The sequence below is a fragment of the Indicator indicator genome, chromosome 14 (assembly GCF_027791375.1).
Source record: "Indicator indicator isolate 239-I01 chromosome 14, UM_Iind_1.1, whole genome shotgun sequence".
Classification (NCBI taxonomy): domain Eukaryota; kingdom Metazoa; phylum Chordata; class Aves; order Piciformes; family Indicatoridae; genus Indicator; species Indicator indicator.
Genome location: NC_072023.1, coordinates 18,262,280 through 18,281,709, shown reverse-complemented (window position 1 = coordinate 18,281,709; position 19,430 = coordinate 18,262,280). Strand labels below are relative to the sequence as shown.

The 19,430-nt window shown below is 47.2% G+C and overlaps 1 protein-coding gene across 1 annotated transcript; it reads right to left on the bottom strand.

The window, feature by feature from the left end:
• Positions 1–7,091: 7,091 nt before the first annotated feature.
• Positions 7,092–10,990, bottom strand: TMEM52B (transmembrane protein 52B). The gene is made up of 5 exons (XM_054387019.1): positions 10,958–10,990; positions 10,318–10,361; positions 8,294–8,332; positions 7,757–7,923; positions 7,092–7,342 (listed from the first exon to the last, which is right to left on the bottom strand). The coding sequence occupies exons 1-5, from the start codon at positions 10,988–10,990 to the stop codon at positions 7,092–7,094; spliced, it is 534 nt and encodes a 177-aa protein (XP_054242994.1).
• Positions 10,991–19,430: the final 8,440 nt, after the last annotated feature.

Genomic DNA, 19,430 nt, shown 5'->3' with positions numbered 1-19,430 from the left:
GCTGCCTTGGCCACCTGAGTGCACCCAGGTTCATCTTCAGCCAGCTGTCAACCAAGAGCCCCAGGTCTTTCTCTGCTGGGCAGTTTCCAGCCACTGTGCCCCAAGCCTGGAGCATTCATGGGGTTGTTGTGACCCAGATGCAGGACTCAACACTCGACCTTGTTGAATCTCATACATTTGGCCTCAGCCCATGGAGCCAGCCTGCCCAGGGTGTCCCACCTTCCAGCTCACATGTGATGGGGAGTAATAAAATAAACACATTTTAAAATATATTTTATTTTTAATAAGTCAGGAAAATAAACACCCTATTGAGCAACACCATCGGCCCTCCCCCCAGCATGACTCAGGGGTTATAAATACAGCAGGAGCCGGCTGCGGGGGATGGTTGCCGTGCTCCTCCCTCTCATCCAGGCAGCGCAGCCGCCTGGGGCACCTGGCCTCTTCTTGCACGGGTTGTGAGATGCAAGACCAAAACCGTGGTTGTTTTTATGACCGTCTCTGTTGGAGCCTGATTATTGCCTAGTTAGAACAGCTCAAAGGGCAGAAAGTGTGTCACATCGTGCTCCAGACCAGATGCACATTACAAACAGCAGTCAGTTAAAGGGAACTGTCTGCAAACAAGCTGAAATAGCCAGCCAGTTTTTTTCCCAGTTATTCAGCTGATACATACTTGGAATATCTGTGTGGTTGTTTTTTCTAGCTGACTCCAAGGCCACACCTGCAGCAGAGGTGAACAGACCCAAGTCTCCCATATCCTATTCAACCCTATTTCAGTGTGTTGTCTCAGGAAAGGACCTTATTGCTGTTTTGCTGGAAGTCTGCTCCTACAGCATGGTTAGAATGGGAAAAAAAAAAAAAACAGATTGTAGCACAGAGTCAGCTTGAATCTTGATTAAATTGAAGAGCAAGCTACATACTCTTTAATGATAAAAACAGGATCAGGGAAACATAAAGCCATGGTCTTTTTATGGAATTATTCCTATAAATCCGTTAGGCTGCCCCAGGAAGCTCATAGGACTGGTGGCTTTATCCCTACTTATTGATATGCACCCTTGAGTTGCTGCAGAGTGGGACTCATGCCAACACCAGGGATTTGAAGGCTTATTCCAAATCCTCATGGGAGATCCAGGGTACTAGCTTGTGCCCTCTGCCTTGTAGAGAGCTGTTTCATATACTGGCCATCACCCCCCTTTTCACTCAATAGCATGCTGTTTCTTGACCCCACAGGCCTTTTGTCAATGCTCCCTCTCTAAGACCTGGTGCACTGTAATCTCTCCTCTTGACCATGAGAAGAAGAGATATGAAGGAAATATATTTACTTAGGAACAGATATGCTCAGATGGTAGCAGCTCCCAGATAATCTTCTCTGGCACAGGACAGGAGTGTAAAAGGATATGGGTTAGAAATCTCACTTGCACTTAATAATGCGGGCATGGACAGCTGAACCTGTCACTTTAAACTGGCTTTGTGGCAATAAGTTGCCACATGTTGAGATGGGATTATTCTCACCCAAATCATGACATCTGCTTTTGGATGGCTGAAGTGTGTCCCCAGAAAGTCTGGTCTCAGGTTTTACTACTCAGTGTGGTATAGTGTGACTTCCTGTACATATCAATAGATGCTCCAACAGGTCCATGCCCAAATCTCTAAAGGACAGCGTGGGTCACAGTGGGAATGGCATAGACCAGTGTGACCCAGTCTTCACTAGTTTATGTGCATAAGGTTTGTGCTCGAGCATCAGTTTGTTTCTGTCCTAGGAGATGTCAGCACTTCCCTATATTTGCAGGGAGTGTCAGAGGATCTCAGGAAGGGTGAGTCAGAAGGCTTTGGTTTTGTGCAGTGCCATAGTAAGCAGCCTAGAGACTGAAAGAATCCCAGTGCTTAGACCTGGGGAAAATTCTGGTTTTGTGACATCTGTGCCTTTCTGTAATACCTGTGTTTGGCCTTCTTGCTTCCTAGCTGTCTGCAGCCTAGCAGATGCCTCTACCTCGAGGACAAAGGAGAGGACACTTTCTAGCCTGTTTCACCCAGGCCACTAACGTGTTCTGGCAGTTTTAATGGACTGATGTCAAACTCCTGTTGTCCTGTAAGTTGCTGTTTCTATCTCCAGGACTATACACAAGGCAGCTAAGGTAGCTTCTAGTTTGTATTTCTGTTGACAAATCAGACAGGAGTTTCTTGCCTGGTCTGATGCAAAGCCATGGCCTGCAAGCATATTGCTAGGTGAGTCATTCTTCCCCAACAAATCCCATATGAGGGTCACAGATCTCCTCCCTGAACTCTTTCTGCCCTGAGGATGCAGTGCTGGATGTGCAGCCACAAGCCTCACTCCTCCTGCTCCCTTCTTCCTTCCCAGCAAGCCCTGAATTCCCAGCACTCTCCTCTCAGCTCTGTAATAACGATAATGGCAGTGGCACAACAACAGGCAGGAAGATGATCCATGCAGAAGCAGTGACAAACAGCTCATCATCTGCCTTAGAGTTCTTATTAAAATGTCAACCCATGAGCATGTGACAAACCCCACATCCTGGGTCCATGTGCTAGAAGGAAGAACTGGACATGGAGCTGGCAAGTTTTCCTACCCTGGGCTGCCAGCACAAAGTGGTCTAGCACAGGGTGTCAAAACAATATGCTCTTTTTTTAGCCTAGGGTGTCAGCACAGCTCTGAGTACCTGGTGTGTCAATGTGTCTGCAGCTCACGTAGGCAGACTCACTTTAAAAGGGATTCCCAAGCGTTGCCAAGGCTGTGGCCATAAAAGCAGGAGGTAAAAATATCTGCAGAGAATCTGGGGGCAGGGTTTGCAGCCCTCACTGTACCACACAGCGCTTCAGGGCAGTGCTAGCAGCTCTGCAGTGCACGGCTGGGAAGCTGCCTTAGGTCTGTCTACACAGCTGACTGAAATTCTGTGAATTAAGGAGAAAAATATCCATTATTTGCCCAGTGTTTCTTGGAGATTCATTTGTGTGGCTGTCTCCTGGCAACCCCCTGGAGCTACTGTTCAGCTACCTATAACTCTGGACTGCCTGGGTAGTTTATAGAATCATAGAATTGGTTTGGATGGAGAAGCCCTTTGAGATCATAGAGTCCAACCACTCTCTAACTACCAAGTCTGGTGCTAGACAATGCCTTCAGCACCATAGCTCTGCCTCTTTTAAACACCTCCAGGCATGACAATTCAATCACCTCCCTGGGCAGCCTCTTCCAGTGGTTGAGAACCCTTTCAGTGAAGCAGTTTCTTCTAATATCAAATCTAAACCTTCCCTGGTGGAATTTGAGGCCATTTCCTTGTTACTAGGGAGAAGAGACCAACCCCTACCTGACTCCAACCTCCTTTTAGGGAGCTGTGGAGAGCAAGAAGGTCTCCTCCAGCATCCTTTTCTCCACACTAAACAACCCCAGTTCCTTTAGCTGCTCCTCACCAGAACTGTTCTCCAGACCCTGTTCTAGCTTCCTTGCCATTCTCTGGATCTACTCCAGCACCTCAATGTCTTTCTTGTAGTAAGGACCCCAAAACTGAACCCCATCTTCAAGGCGGGACCTCGCCAGTGCTGAGTCAGGGGGACAATCACTGCCTTGCTCTCTGATAATTTTTGTGCCCCTCCTCTCTGCCCTCTCCAACAGATCCATGTCCTTGTGTTGGGGACTCCATGGATGCTTGTCCATGGCACAGTCCTCGCCTGATGTGTCTCCTGCACCTCTCATGACTGGTCACCAGTTTCACTTGTCACTGGATCTATAGCAGCCTCAGAGCCAGCAGAGGCACATGGGCTCTGGATGAGGGCACAGTTAGCCACTGCCAGCAAACAGTGGCCCATTGTGTAGATGTTTTGCTTTCCTCTAGGAAGTGTCTCTGTCCTGTCTCTGCTGAACTGCTTGATGCTCTGTTTCCTACAGCTGGTCAATTTTTGCAGAAAACCTGCTCTCTCACATTCCAAACTGGTTGCAAGGCCCAGCCTCAGCTCCAGCTGCCTAAATGGAAATAAATGATACTGGGAAGCTGTTAAGGAAAATACCTCATTATGGTCGAAAAGCAGCAGGACAGGACAAGAGCCCAGATCTGAACAACACAAGTCTGAGATCCCTTTGTTCCAACCAGTAGTTCCCAGTGGCTGGATGGGGATCATTGTTACTTACAGTCCTGTGAAAACAAAGGAGACAAACAGTGGGGTGTTTCTGAAGACCAGTCTTTAAGTGCCACACGTTCTAGGCAGACCTAAGGGTGGTGTGGACAACTGCTTTGCAGCACCTGGTGGCAGTGTACCCTCATTCCCATCATGTTGCTCCTGCCCAAATCATGTGCAGGCTATAAGTAGCCAGTGGAGAGTGGTTGCACTCTCACCTTTGAGGTTGGAGAGAGGTGGGCATTGATCTCTTCTGCCAAGTAACAAGCGATAGGGCAAGAGGATATGGTCTCAGCTTACACCATGGGAGGGTTTTTTTGGCTATTAGAAGACAGTTGTTCAGTGGAAGGGTTCTCAAAGCCTGGCACAGGCTGCCCAGGGAGGTGGTTGAATCCCCACCCCTGGAGGTGTTTAAAAGAGGCAGAGATATGGAGCTGAGGGACATGGTTTAACACCAGCCTTGGTTGAGTCAGAGAACAGTTGGGTTCAATGTTCTTAAAGGCCTTTTTCAACCAGAACAATTCTATTATTCTATAGCCTCTAGCTAGCAGTGCTACTTGTCTGTAGTTTTTGAAACAGGAGGCAAGAACCAAAGCTTTCTCTCCACTGCACTTTGTTGTGATTGATATGGCTTGTTGGATGGGGGGTGAACACATGTGGGAAGTGCTGTTGCTGTTCAACCTGTTGAGTGAGGCTGTGTAAATGTCCTTCCTTCACAGCATAACACAGAATATTAGGGGTTGGAAAGGGACCTCCAAAGATCATCCAGTCCAACCCCCCTGCCAGAGCAGCATCACCTAGGGCAGGTCACACAGGAACACATCCAGGTGGGTTTGCAATGTCTCCAGAGAAGGAGACTCCACAACCTCTCTGGGCAGCCTGCTCCAGGGCTCTGTACCCTCACAATGAAAAAGCTTCTCTTCCTGTTCGCATAGAACCTCCTCTGCTCCAGCTTGCACCCATTGCCCCTTGTGCTGTCATTGGACATCCCTGAGCAGAGCCTGGCTCCATCCTCCCCACACTGCCCTTCACATCTTTACAAACATGAATGAGGTCACCCCTCACTAGAAAGAAGGGAAGAGAAAGAGAGAAAGAAGGGAAGAGAAATAGAGAAAGAAAGAAAGAGAAAGAAAGAGATAGGAAGGAAGGAAGGAAGGAAGGAAGGAAGGAAGGAAGGAAGGAAGGAAGGAAGGAAGGAAGGAAGGAAGGAAGGAAGGAAGGAAGGAAGGAAGGAAGGAAGGAAGGAAGGAAGGAAGGAAGGAAGGAAGGAAGGAAGGAAGGAAGGAAGGGAGGAAGGAAGGAAGGGAGGAAGGAAGGGAGGGAGGAAGGGAGGGAGGGAGGAAGGAAGGGAGGAAGGAAGGGAGGAAGGGAGGAAGGAAGGAAAGAAGGAAGGAAGGAAGGAAGGAAGGAAGGAAGGAAGGAAGGAAGGAAGGAAGGAAGGAAGGAAGGAAGGAAGGAAGGAAGGAAGGAAGGAAGGAAGGAAGGAAGGAAGGAAGGAAGGAAGGAAGGAAGGAAGGAAGGAAGGAAGGAAGGAAGGAAGGAAGGAAGGAAGGAAGGAAGGAGATAGCTGAGGTGATTTGATGCAGAGGGGAAAATGAAGACTTTTTAAACCTCTCTTTTTATTGCAGATCTTACGGGAGGGAAAAAATTGTGTTGTATTTCTGATTGCCAGTTGTGTAAATGCTGTGTTCCTGCTTTGGCAGGCAGGTTTGCTGCCCTGTGGAGCAGGGCTGCCACCTCCTGTTGGATGCTTGCGCAGCTCAGGCCTCATAGGCAGGGTAAGGGGTGGAAGTGGTGGAGGAACGGTTTGTGCCCTAGAAACGCCTGGGAAGTCTTCCAGGAGGTTTCTGGGCTCCACAGTGCTTGACGCATGTTCCAGTGTCTCTGCTCGCTTCAGACATTTGCCGTGGAGTAAACAAGAGCCTTCCAGGAAATGTTCTGCAGCTTGGTGAAGCACACAGGCTTGAATGTGACTTTGGAGAGCAGCTGATGTCACTGCAGTAGGTGTTCCACAAGCAGTTGTTGCTGCTATTTCAGGAATGCTGCACAGCAGAAGAGCCCTAACCTTCTATGTCTCTTATTTATTGGCTCCATTCCATTTTCTCCCTCATGAATGGTAGAGCTAGGTATCAACTAGGCAATTCAGGAAGAAATGTGTGACCTAGGATTATCAAGATCCTCAATTAAATTCTCTTGGATACAAAATTCCTGTAATTGGACAGCATCAGAGATGTTTTGGTGGTTCAGTTCAGCTTTATACTGTCCCTGAAGCTATGTTACCAACTTTTTCTAAAATTTTCCATGACTGTAATCTCAACAGCAGTTGGATTCCTCAACATATGTGGGGACCTGGTCCTTGTTTGCCTTACCTACAAAGAAAAGCCATTCTCTGTATTTCACAGGAAAGAAGATCAGCATGTGAAGGACAGTGAGACTTTGGACACTCCACTAGGAAAGGCCACTTCGAAAAGGTGTTGATATCTGCTACCTGTGTATTCATGTCTGCATGAACATGTACAAACAATTCATTCAGGGCTGCTTAACATTTCATTACAGAATCACAGAATGGTAGGGGTTGGAAGGGACCTCCAAAGATCATCCCTTCTAACCCCTACCACTCTGTGATTCTGTGACCCTCAGGCAACTTGGGCTGGAGGCAAACAGAACAAGCCAGCATCTGCAATCTCCCTGCAGGTCACTAGCCTGCAAAGTGGCTCAGCACCTTGAAGCTGCTGCCTGCTTATGCATGCAAAGGGTCATAGTAGTGCAATGATTGACACACAGGGAAGGCCAACTGTTGATTGTCTAAGTGAGGTATCAGAAGGAGCCACAGGATTATGCTGGATCTGAAACTGTTTCAGTCCCTTTCTCATTAGACTATAGAGGTTAATCTAAAATTCCTAACTCTGCTCAGAATAGTTTCTGCATGTAACTACTGGGTACTATTTGCCATTCAGTAAAAAGAGGCACTAGTGTCCTGGGGAGGCTGGTTGGACATCCTTGCCCTCAGCAGACACCTGCAGCTTTTCCTCTGGCACTGGATCCAGGTCTGGTGCTTTCTGTCCTGTCTTGACCACGGTGAATCTGCTCATGTGCAGAGCTTCTTCATAGACTGGAGGGGTGTCTGCTGCTGAGAGGGGTGGTGCTCCCTGGACAGCGTTGTGGGAATGTGCCACTGCTAATATCGTCCTGGCAGCAGGCCCGAGCACGGAATGGAGAGCTGGAAGGGAGGAAACCAAAGCCTTTCTTCCCATCCTGACAGCACCACCCGATCAGTGTATCTGCAGTGCACAGGCTTTGCTCTCCCCACAGCCTGAATGCTTTCCTTTTCCTGTCCCTTCATTCTTCTCTAAAAGGAAACCCCCTCAGCAACAGCCCACAATTACTCCTCAAAACTTCTCAGAGGCCTGTAGCTGCTCTCATTCCACCCAAATATCTCACAGCTGATTCACCCTCTGGCTGCATGTGCTGCATGAAGCCTTAATTTGTACTGTGTACAGATGCCACTTTCCCTGCATCCTGCCATGAACTTCCCTCTGCCAGCCCTGAGGTGCCACAGTCTGGGCTTTTTCCAAGTGCAGCACCACATGTCAGGCTGTGCTGTAGGACTGGGGTTCTGTCAAAGCCAACTCACAGGTAATGGTGTTCTGGAGGGTGCTGTCATGATCAAAAGCAATGACGGTGACCTCATAGGGCTGAGGACCTGATTCCTCTCCTGTCTGATGACAATGCAAACAGCATCTCACACAGATGGAAACCACACCACAAAGGAGCAGCAGTCCACCAATCACCATCAGAAGCCTGGAAAAAGAGAAGATGCAGAATTAGGACAGAAAGACTCTGTTGGCAGGTGGCCTTTTAAGGTCTCTTCCTGTTTGAGGTAGAGCTAAGCTCAGAGGTATACAAGGTCATTTAGAGCCTTGTCCAGCAGATTTTGGACAGTCTCCAGGGATGGAAATCCTGTGTCTGCTCTGGGCACCTGTTCCAGTGCTGCACCACCCTTGGAAACAGCACTTTTTCCTTCTGTCTAATCAGAATTGCCCTGGATGCAGGTTGGCCAGCCACCTCAGATCCTTCTGCTGGGAACTTCTAAAAAGCCTGGCTTTATCTTCTCTCCAGATTCACTTTAGCTAGTGATGCAGCTATTTGAAGTAAACATAGATCATCTTACCAGATATACCACAGCCGGTCCCACTCCGTACCTGAGCAGCTGAAGACAAGAGGGTACAACATGTAGTTAGCCACAGAATGCCAAATAGAATCGTAGAATCATAGTCTCAGAATGGTTTGGGTGGGAAGGGACCTCCAAAGGTCACCTAGTCCAATCCCCCTGCAGTCAGCAGGGACATCCTCCACTAGATCAGCTTGTTCACAGCCTTGTCCAGCCTGACCTTGAATATCTCCACAGATGGGGCCTCAACTACCTTCCTAGGCAACCTATTGCAATGTTCCAGCACCCTCATGGTGTAGAACTTGTTCCTAACATCCACTCTAAATCTACTCTTTTCTCATTTCATACCATTGCCCCTCAAAGATCTCTGCTGTATTCTCTTCCAGCTTCCCTCACTCCTCGATTACACTCTACCATCGAAATGGCTCAGTGATGGGAAACTAACCATGCCTTGTAGAGGAGACAGTTGTCCAACTTCACCCATTACTATTAGGCGAGTTTGCCTTTTCTTTGCCTTCATTTCTTTATTGCTACCCTGGTGGTTCATAGAATCATACAATAGCCTCATTTGCAAAAGCCCATTAAGATCACTGAGTCCAACCATTCTCCAATTCAACCAAGTCTGGTGCTAAACCATGTCCCTCAGCACCAGATCTCTGCCTCTTTTATATACCCACCCACAGGGATTCAACAACCTCCCTGCAGAGCCTCTTACAGTGTTTCAGAACCGCTTCAGTGAAAAGCTATCTTCTAATAGCCAACCTAAACTTCCCCTGGTGCAACGTGAGACCATTTCCTCTTCTGCTGTCAGATACTAGGGAGGAGAAACTGACCCCACCTGGCTCTAACCTCCTTTCAGGGAGTGGTAGAGAACAATGAGGTCTCCCCTCAGCCTCCTTTTCTCCAGACTGAACACCCCCAGTTCCCTCAGCTGCTCCTCACCAGACCTGTTTGCCAAACCCTTCACCAGCTTCATCACCCTTCTCTGGATCTGCTCCAGCACTTTAATGTCATTCTGGGAGTGAGGGCCTACTCAATTGTTTGCAAACCTTTTTTTCTTCCTCATCTCCAGTCTAAATCTGCCCTCCTCAAACTTCAATCCATTCCCTCTGACCTGTGACTGCAAGCCCTTGTAAAAAGTCTCTTCCTGGCTTTCCTGTAGGCTCCCTTCAGGTACTGGAAGGCTGCTCTAAGGTCTCCCTGGAGCCTTCTCTTCTCCAGGCTGAACAGCCCCAACTCTCTCAGCCTGTCCCCAGAGCAGAGGTTCTCCAGCCCTCTGATCATCTTTGAGGCCTCCTCTGGACCTGCTCCAGCAGCTCCATGCCCCTCTTATGCTGGGGGCACCAGAACTGGAGGCAGTGCTGCAGGTGGGGTCTCAGCAGAGCAGAGCAGAGGGGCAGAATCCCCTCCCTGTGCTGCTGCTCTCCCTGCTTTGGATGCAGCCCAGCACACAGCTGCCTTCTGGGCTGACAGTGACCAGTGCTGGCTCCTGGGGAGTTTGTCACCAACTGACACCAAGTCATTCTCCTCCAGACTTTTTGGGTGCTGTGCTGCATGTTCTTTTATTTGTCATTAGTAGATGTGCCCATGCATTTTTCAATATTTCTTTTTTAGTAAAAATGAATTCTCCTCAGCAATTTTTCACACTTGCTTTGTCTTGATTTCTGTTTTTCTTGCAAATGACATCAGCAGGAAGAATATTCACCAAAATTGTATTACATCAAATAAATTTTCAAGGACAGGTCAATTCCAAATGTGTCATTAAAATTGCACCAGAAAGCTTTTCAGTGTTACAGGCACCCAAATAGGTAGCAGGAGCAGTATCATGTGCTCCTGTTGTTGAAAAGATAGGAAATAATCCACCCCCCCATTCAAGGAAACGGGAATTTTATGGAAGTTTTCAAGGGCTGGAACTAAAGTAATCTTGTCTGGATAATGTCTGCTACCATGTCAGGACACTGTTGTCCTCTACAGCCTTTGTTCTTTATTGTCTTCTCAAGAGTGCAAGGTCAACAAGTACTCACAGTTCAGCATTGAGACAGCCTTCCTCCCCTCTCACTTGAGGGAGCTAGAAGGAGAAAGACAAACAAGATACAGCTGGAGCAAGTTAAGTTTTTGCCATATGCAACTTTTGTCTCTGTCACCTGCACTCTTTACCTGAATCTCCTACAGTGAGGACCTCCTCTTACCAATGTTCCATCACATATTCTGCTGTAGGTCAGAAGTTATTGTGATACCAACTCTATCGTTACATATCTTAACTTCCCATACTCATTAAAATCCTATTTAGCACTGTTACCAGCACAGTGACTTAAGCTTCCCTCTCACCACAAGTTTCTCTTTCCCCACCAGAAGCTGTGTCATGCTGCAGATGTAGGCCTTTCTCCATGCTCAAATATTAATAACCCATCTTCCTATTATAGCCACAGGACTTCAGTTCTGCTCTATCCCATCAGCATTCTCACCCTTCTCATTTACTTTTTCTTGGGTACCCTGAGCCCTCTGTTACCATCCCTGGAACAACAGCAAGTATTCTGCATGTCTGCCTTTTGTATGTCCAGGGAAATTACTGTGACTGTCAGCTGCTAATGGCCCTCCATCTTTCCAAGGTAACTCCAGAATGAAGCAGAGACCCCATAAAAAGGAACCTGAGATGTGACTTACGCTTAAGAAACATCCCAAAACAACGCAGATCATGACTGGGCTGTGCATCCCCATAGGGTGTTTCTGTAGCCTCTTGGTGTCTCAGGCTGCTCTGTGTCTTCTTTCTAGTTTCAGTACATCCTCACCTCCCCACTGACCAGGAGAAGGAACAGATTCCTTGCTGTGTGTTGAATCCAGTCTCTTCTTGCTGCTCTACCTCTGTCAGTCCTCTTCTGGGCCTGTCCTTCTTTTCTGGACTTTTCCTCTTTGTCTGTAGAAATTCCTGTTTGTTTCTGCCTGCTTCTCTCCCTCTTTTGAAGAGATCCCAAAAGCCTTCCAGTCAGATCAGGACAAAAGCGGTGGCTACAAGTTCTTACTCTGGGTGTTGAACTTGTTCAGTGAAGGGCATCATGAGATCTCTGCAGACCTGACCCTTTCCTTCGGTCAGCAGAAAGGGTCCAAGTTGGTTCATTCCAAATTATTCCTCTCCCCGCCCCTACCCTGAGGGGAGTAGGTTGAAGGTCATGTTATTGACCTGTTCAAGTGGAATTCAGATTCCTCTCCCTTCTCCAGTACCTTTTCTGTCCCTGTACTCACATGTCCTACCTTTGTGGATCCAATCTACTGATTTTAGCTGTGAGACCAACATCCTGAATATGCTTCAAGTAAGGCACTGCTGCAGTGAATGAGACTGCAATAGGATATAGAGCAATTCCCATACCTAGTCATGTGCATAGGTGTGTGGATGTGAATGCAATCTTTGTGTGTATAGAGATATGCACATGCAACACAGCATCACAGAATGTGAGGGGTTGGAAGGGACCTCCAAACATCATCAAGTCCAACCCCCCTGCCAGAGCAGCATCACCTAGGGCAGGTCACACAGGAACACATCCAGGTGAGTTTGCAATGTCTCCAGAGAAGGAGACTCCACAACCTCTCTGGGCAGCCTGCTCCAGGGCTCTGGCACCCTCACAATGAAAAACTTTCTCCTTCTGTTCCCATGGAACCTCCTCTGCTCCTGCTTGCACCCATTGTCCCTTGTCCTGTCATTGGACATCCCTGAGCAGAGCCTGGCTCCATCCTCCCCACACTGCCCTTCACATCTTGATCAACATGACTGAGGTCAGCCCTCAGGCTCCTCTGCTCCAAGGTAAAGAGCCTCAGCTCCCTCAGCCTTTCCTCAGCAGGGAGATCTTCCACTGCCTTCAGCACCTTCATGGCTCTGTGCTGGACTCTCAAGCAGTTTCCTGAAGTCTTTCTTGAATTGAGGGGCCCATAACTGGACACAATATTCCAGTTGCAGCCTCACCAGGACAGAGTAGAATGGGAGGAGAATCTCTCTCGACCTACTCACCACACCCCTTCTAATCCACCCCAGGATGCCCTTGGCCTACTTGGCCAGCAGGGCACATTGCTGGCTCATGAGCATCTGCTTCTCCCCCAGGACTCCCACCTCTTCTATCTCCCATTTTAAGGCTTTGCCACTGTCCCTCTTACCTGGTAATCTCTTGGTATGACAACCTGCTCACTCACAGTTCCCACTTCTGAACTTCCTGCATAGCCTCCTGAGAAGTCCCCACAAATACTTTGCATCACAGGAAGATCTGTACGTTCTCCTATCCCAGTTTTCTCTTTGTCCTGCAACTGGTTACATTAGGAGGTTCCATTCAATAACCCATTACTTTTTCCTCTTGTAGAACTGCTTTAGATTTCTGTTATTGCTTGTGGCTATTCAGAATGTTATTACATGCACAGAATTGTTTTCACCTTCTCTTTCTCTTTTGTATAGCTGGGATAAAAAAAAATTACTCTGCAGTAATGTGTTACTATTTGTGTTTGGGAACCATCTGGGACTGGTGCCTAAATATATGTTAAGGACAGGCTAGCAACTAGAGAAACTTGTTGGCCCATGTTGCAATCACTGCATCCACATTAATCTGGTGAATGATTAGCCTTGGTCATGCATATCAGAGTTGCAGAGCAGAACCAATGGATTCATGAACATAATGTATTCCTTCTAGGCAAGCTAAAAACACTGACCAGTCTCTAATTATAAAAGTAGTGGTGCAGGATAATCAGGCTTTAGTACAAGTTTATCTGCCTATCTATCTATCTGACTATCTATATCTCTATATTTGTCTATCTGTCTATCTCTCTCTCTCTCTATCTGTCTGTCTATATCTCCCCCTCTCTCTCTCTCTCTATCTGTCTACCTATGTATCTGCCCACCCATACATATATTCACACATAGAATCATGAAATAGAATCACAGAATTGTTTTGGTTTAAGATCATCAAGTCCAACCCTCCTCTAACTTGACCAAGGCTGGTGCTAGACCATGTCCCTCAGCACCACATCTCTGCCTCTTATAAACACCTCCAGGCATGGAGATTCAGTCACCCCTCTGGGGAATCGGTTCCCATCTTTGAGAACCCTTTCAGTCAAGAAGTTTCTTCTAATGTCCAACCTAAACCTCCTCTGGGGAAACTTGAGGCCACTTTCTTTCATCCTATGCCCCTCACCACCACACCTCTGCCTCTTTTAAAACACCACCAGACATGGAAATTCAACCAACTCCCTGGGGAGCCTCTTCCAGTGTTTCAAAACCCTTGCAATGAAGTTTCTTCTAAGAACCAACCCAAACCTCCCCTGGTGCAACTTCATGCCATTTCCCCTTGTTCTGTCACTTGAAAAGACCAAGGGAGAAGAGACCAACACCCACCTGGCTCCAACCTTCTTTCAGGGAGTTGTAGGGAGCCAGAACTGGACACAACATCAAGGGTGTTGCTTCACCAGGGAAGAGTAGAGCGAGAGGAGAACTTCCCTCAACCTGCTGGCCATGCTTTTCTTACTGCACCCCAGAATACCATTGGTCTCCTTGGCCACAAGGGCACATTCTGGAGACCTCAACACAAGAAGAACATGGACCTGATGAAGAGGGTCCAGAGGAGGGCTACAAAGATGATCAGGGTGCTGGAGCACCTCTGCTACGAGGCCAGGCTGAGGGAGCTGGGGTTGTTCAGCATGGAGAAGAGAAGGCTCCAGGCAGACCTAATAGCAGCCTTCCAGTACCTGAAGGGAGCTACAAGGAGGCTGCAGAGGGACTGTTTGCAAAGGCCTGCAGGGATAGGACAAGGGGCAATGGTTTGAAATAAGAGAAGAACAGATTTAGATTGAGTGTTAGGAACAAGTTCTGCACTGTGAGGGTGCTGGAACATTGCAACAGGTTGCCCAGGGAGGTAGGTGAGGCTCCATCTGTGGAGATACTCAAAGTCAGGCTCCACAAGGCTCTGAGCAAGCTGATCTAGTGAAGAATGCCCCTGCTGCCTGCAGGGCAGTTGGACTGGATGACCTTTGGAGGTCCCTTCTAACCCAAACCATTCTATAATTCCTGGTTCAACATTTGTTACTGTGGCTCTTTATATCTACGTGTTTGTGTATGTGTGAATACAGCCGGAAGAAAGGATGGGCTTTCCTCTGAGTTTGTATTAAACATTATTATCCACCCCTTCTTTGAAAGATCTGACATCAAAATCTTCTTCATACTCTTCCAGTTCTTTTTTCTGCTGTTAGTCTTTTTTAAGTTAGCTGGACTGCTGCCTTCTCACAGATCCAGGGATATTTCGCCAAACAATTCCCACTGTAAACCCTTGCCTTATAATAATGCAGGTATGCACAGTTGTGCTTGGAGGACAAAGTGATCCTAGGGAGGGGGAGAAAAGAAAGACCATCTTGTAAAAAAAACTGTCATGTACAAACTTAAACAAAACCAAAACCCATGTAGTCTTCCTGGATAATCATACATCATTGGAAAATTGCAAGGCAGAGTCATTTTAAGGTTTATAAAGATTTATACAAAATGTTGGAGAATGTTAACAGCTCCTAGAATTCAAGTCTAGAGGATCATTCTCTGACCCTGAGCCCAGTGTGTGCCCACGTGGCCAAGAAAGCCTCTAGACCAGGTTGATCAAGACTTCATCCAACCTCATTTTGAATACCTCCAGGGAGGGGCTTCCTATAGAGTCAAGGGATCAGGAGGCTGGAGCTCCTCTGCTATGAGGACAGGCTGAGTGAGCTGGGAGTGTTCAGCCTGGGGAAGAAAAGGCTCCAGGAAGACCTAACAGCGTCCAGAAGGGAGCTACAAGCAGGCTGCAGAGGGACTGTTTGCAAAGGTCTGCAGTGATGGGGCAAGAGGCAATGGTTTGAAATGAGAGCAGATTTAGATTGGGTGTTAGGAACAAGTTCTGCACCATGAGGGTGCTGGAACACTGCAACAGGTTGCCCAGGGAGGTAGCTGGGGCCCCATCCCTGGAGATATTCAAGGTCTGGCTCAACAAGGCTGTGAGCAAGCTGATCTAGTAAAGGATGTCCCTGCTGACTGCAGAGAGGGTTGGACCAGATGACCTATGGAGGTCCCTCCCAACCCAGACCATGCTATGATTCTGTGTTTCACAAAGTAAATGGTTTTAAACAGTGAGTGACCAGTAGCCACTGGTTGTATTTGTTTGTTGACTCCTGCTCACACTTTGGAGCATTTTTCTCTTTTGAGGACTCCACACCTAAAGGAGAGCTTTAACTCCAAATTCATCTGTGGCTGGGTTCTACCTTGAAACCTTGCCATTAGTAGGATTTTGATTTTCTCCTCCTGCAGTGCACAGGGAGGATATTGTGCAAGAAATTATTAAAACCCACCAAGTGCTTAAGTTCAGGAAACTTACCAGTCCATTCTCTTTGTAGAAAGTTTGGTACCATCTGCCCAAGACCAGCCATCAACTCCATAGGATAATCCAACCCAATAAGAGAGTTTGGCTGATATTTGAGCTATGCTAGCCTATTAAAAAAAATGCACAACATATATTACTGAGGACCTTTTAGCCCATTTGGGTTTTTTTCTCTACCTAAAGAACTACTGTTGAGGGAGGAACTGATCAAGAGAGAACCAAAGGAGTTAATTTAACTCTCCAAATTCTTCATCACAGTTTCCAAAAGGCAACATCTCTGTAAAGAATTAGATGATGGTTGGACTCAATGACCTTAAATATCTTTCCCAATCAATACAATTCTATGATTCTAAGCAAACAGGAATAGTTTGTGTCTGGCATCCCTACTAAGGGTAAGACCAAGGCAATATTTTATTTTTTTAGAGCACTGTCTCTGAGTATTCAAAGAGACTTCCTGAATGAAAGACTCACTGCTTCTAACTTCCACAGGATCCATGACACTCATGTCCAGTGTTTGGGTGAGTAATATCCTGTGTTGCTGGTTACCTCATCACTGCACATTTGTGGTTGAGTGTTCTGCAGTCTGCATTGCCTCAGACTCTGTGGTCAGTACCTCTTTCACTATGTAACATCAAGAGATACTGATTGCCTGCTGAGGGGTTTTGAACAGTTGACACCCAGGCAAAGGAACACCAGTATGAGAAGAACCATACCAACTTGCTTTTCCATTTCAGCGTGAGAAGGGTGGCATTCTGGGAGAAGCAATGGTTTTCACTTTCCTGCCATGTAGCCACCTCTTCTGAAATGTAGAAACAGGTGTCACCTCCAGCCCATTTCCAGTTTACAGGGCAGAGTGAGCATCTGGGGTCTGGAAGTGAAAGAAACCATCAGTCCCTTATAAACAGCCAAAGGAAGGGTAAAGGACTTCCTATGCCCCCCATAGGCCTGGAAAAAATCAAAGTTATGGAGAGCTGAAGGCTGTCACACTTCATGGGTGACATCTACACTTACTTTGTTAAAAGATTCATTATTTAACCTGATACAGCATGTAACATCCTTGTTCAGTCTGGAGTAAGACCTCACACGGATTGCAGGCTGTGTGAGCAGAAGTTCTACTTACTGGTTGCATCGCCCATCAAGCACAACCTCTCTTTTAGTCCTTGCAAGTTTTCATTGTGTCCCACAGGTGCCTTTGAATCTCTGAGACCTGAAGTTTAGAGAGATATTCCTAATAAGACAGCAAAGCTGTGATGCTGCTGCTGCATGATACATGCTTCATCATGTCTTGCATATTCCCTTTGAGTAACACATGTGATTTGATGATACCTTGTCACGTATTGTGAAGAGATGAGACAATGATGGACAAAGAGATTTCCAAATTTTAAAGGCAGTTTAATCACAGGGACATTGCTGGTATCCTAAAAAAGGACTAAAATAATACCAAAAAATGCTTAGGAAGGGCTATCTTGACCTAATCATGTTGACCTTGTCATCCAGAGGGCCTTGGACAGGCTGGAGAGGTGGGGCCAAGCCAACCTCATCAAGTTCAACAAGGCCAAGAGCAAGGTCCTGCACCTGGGTCAGGGCAATCCCAAGCACAAATCCAGGCTGGGCGAGGAGTGGCTCAAGAGCAGCCTTGAGGAGAAGGACTTGGGGGTGTCAGTTGGTGACAAACTCCCCAGGAGCCAGCACTGGTCACTGGCAGCCCAGAAGGCAGCTGTGTGCTGGGCTGCATCTAAAGCAGGGAGAGCAGCAGCACAGGGAGGGGATTCTGCCCCTCTGCTCTGAGGCCCCACCTGCAGCACTGCCTCCAGTTCTGGGGCCCCCAGCATAAGAGGGACATGGAGCTGCTGGAGCAGGTCCAGAGAAGGGCCATGAACATGATCAGAGGGCTGAGGAACCTCCCCTGTGGGGACAGGCTGAGGGATTTGTGAGTATTCAGCCTGGAGAAGAGAAGGCTCTGGGAGACCTTAATGCTACATTTCAGTATCTGAAGGGGGCTTCAGGAGAGCTGGGAAGAGAGTTTTTACAAAGAGTAACAGGACAAGAGGGAATGGATTGAAGATTGAGGAGGGCAGATTGAGACTGGAAATCAGGAAGAAATTCTTTCCAGTGAGGGTGCTGAGACACTGGAACAGGCTGCCCAGGGAGGTTGTGGATGTCCCCTTCCTGGAGGTGTTCAAGGCTGGGTTGGATGAAACCTTGAGCAACCAGGACTAGTGGAAGGTGTCCCTGCCCGTGGCAGGACAGCTGGAACCAGATGATGTTTAAAGTCACTTCAGGAGTCAGTATTAAGGAGTTAAGATGACTAAAGGAACACAGCACACTCCAGCACTTACCTAGGACTGTCATTCCTACAGTGAGGGCCAGGCACAGCAGAAACAAAGTGAAGATAACTGGACACCATGCAGCAAAGGGAAGAGAGTACCCTGGGAGAAACCAATAATTTATCTGAGGGCAGGTACCCTGTTCAGCAGTGCTCCCAACACTCCAACCCACCACCAAGATCCAAGTGGTGACTCTCAAAAGAGTTCCCATTCCAGGCTGTGTTATATTTTAAGAATCAACTCAAATGCAAGTCGAGAAGAAGCTGTGGACCCTCTGTTAAATACATCTGCTTGAAAGGAGTGAACAAATAGAACTTGCCTTTGACAAATTATGAAACTGAAACATTGTAGTAATCCTTCAACCTAGAAGGATCTAAGGATGGCAGCACTGTGTTCCTCTCCTCTGCCAGAGCAGAGTAAGAAGAATTTGCATACCATAAAAATCTTTCCTGCACAAGCTGCATGCCAGCTCCAGCCTGAAGCCTGGTTCAGGAAAATTCTGGAGTCCAAAATATCCACAGAGGATTTCCTAATTCAAAAGCTCCAGGGAGCTGTCATCACCAAATGGTCATGGCAGTGCAGTATGATGGACCTTCCAGATGAAGAAATACCAAGCTGGATCATAGGATCATAGAATCATTAAGGTTGGGAAAGACCTCTGAGATCATCAAGACCTACTGTCAGCTCACCACCACCATACTCACTAAAGTAATGCTCTCTTAAAATTCATAGTTTAGCCCAATCAGAGCTTTGGGGCTTGAAGAAGGGAAATTTCATGACCTGTGCAATTAGGCCCAGTGCTGCCTTAACCCTTTGCCATTAAAGATTATGAAACCTCAGTATTTTCTTAAAAATGCAGGTCCAGAGGGCAAACCATGAAGGTTTTTCTCCTATCAGAGTCAGATTGTCCTGTCTCTACAGCCATTTCTTGTAAGAATGAATAAAACTACCCACATCAAAAATGATTCATACATTCCAGAGCTTGATCCTGAAGCCACCTGCCTTCTCCTACAGAAATTTAGGACAAGTATTTGCAGTAGCTCCACTCTCTCACAGTCATGCATGCTGGGTTTTGTCAGACATAACACACAAACAGTGCCTCCAACCTGAACATCCAACACATAAGGACATCTTTTTCTTATTTCCTGAGCTGGACTAGAGAGACTCTTTCTATTATTGTCTGCCATAGCACAGAAAGTTCAAAGAGCACGTGTCAGTTATACCTTGGTTGATGTTTGGGGACCTGTAGCTCCTGGCTGGATGAGGTGGCAGGTGAATTAAACTAGAGTATCCATCCTCTTCCTCTGTATTGCTGTGCGTTGTCATTGCTCAGTGACAATCCTCTTAAAAGACAGACTGAAGGACTTGGGAAGGAGAACCAAAAAGAAAAGCAGAAGAGGGAGGGAAGAAGAGGAGAATGAGTCACACTTCAAACGCCCTAAG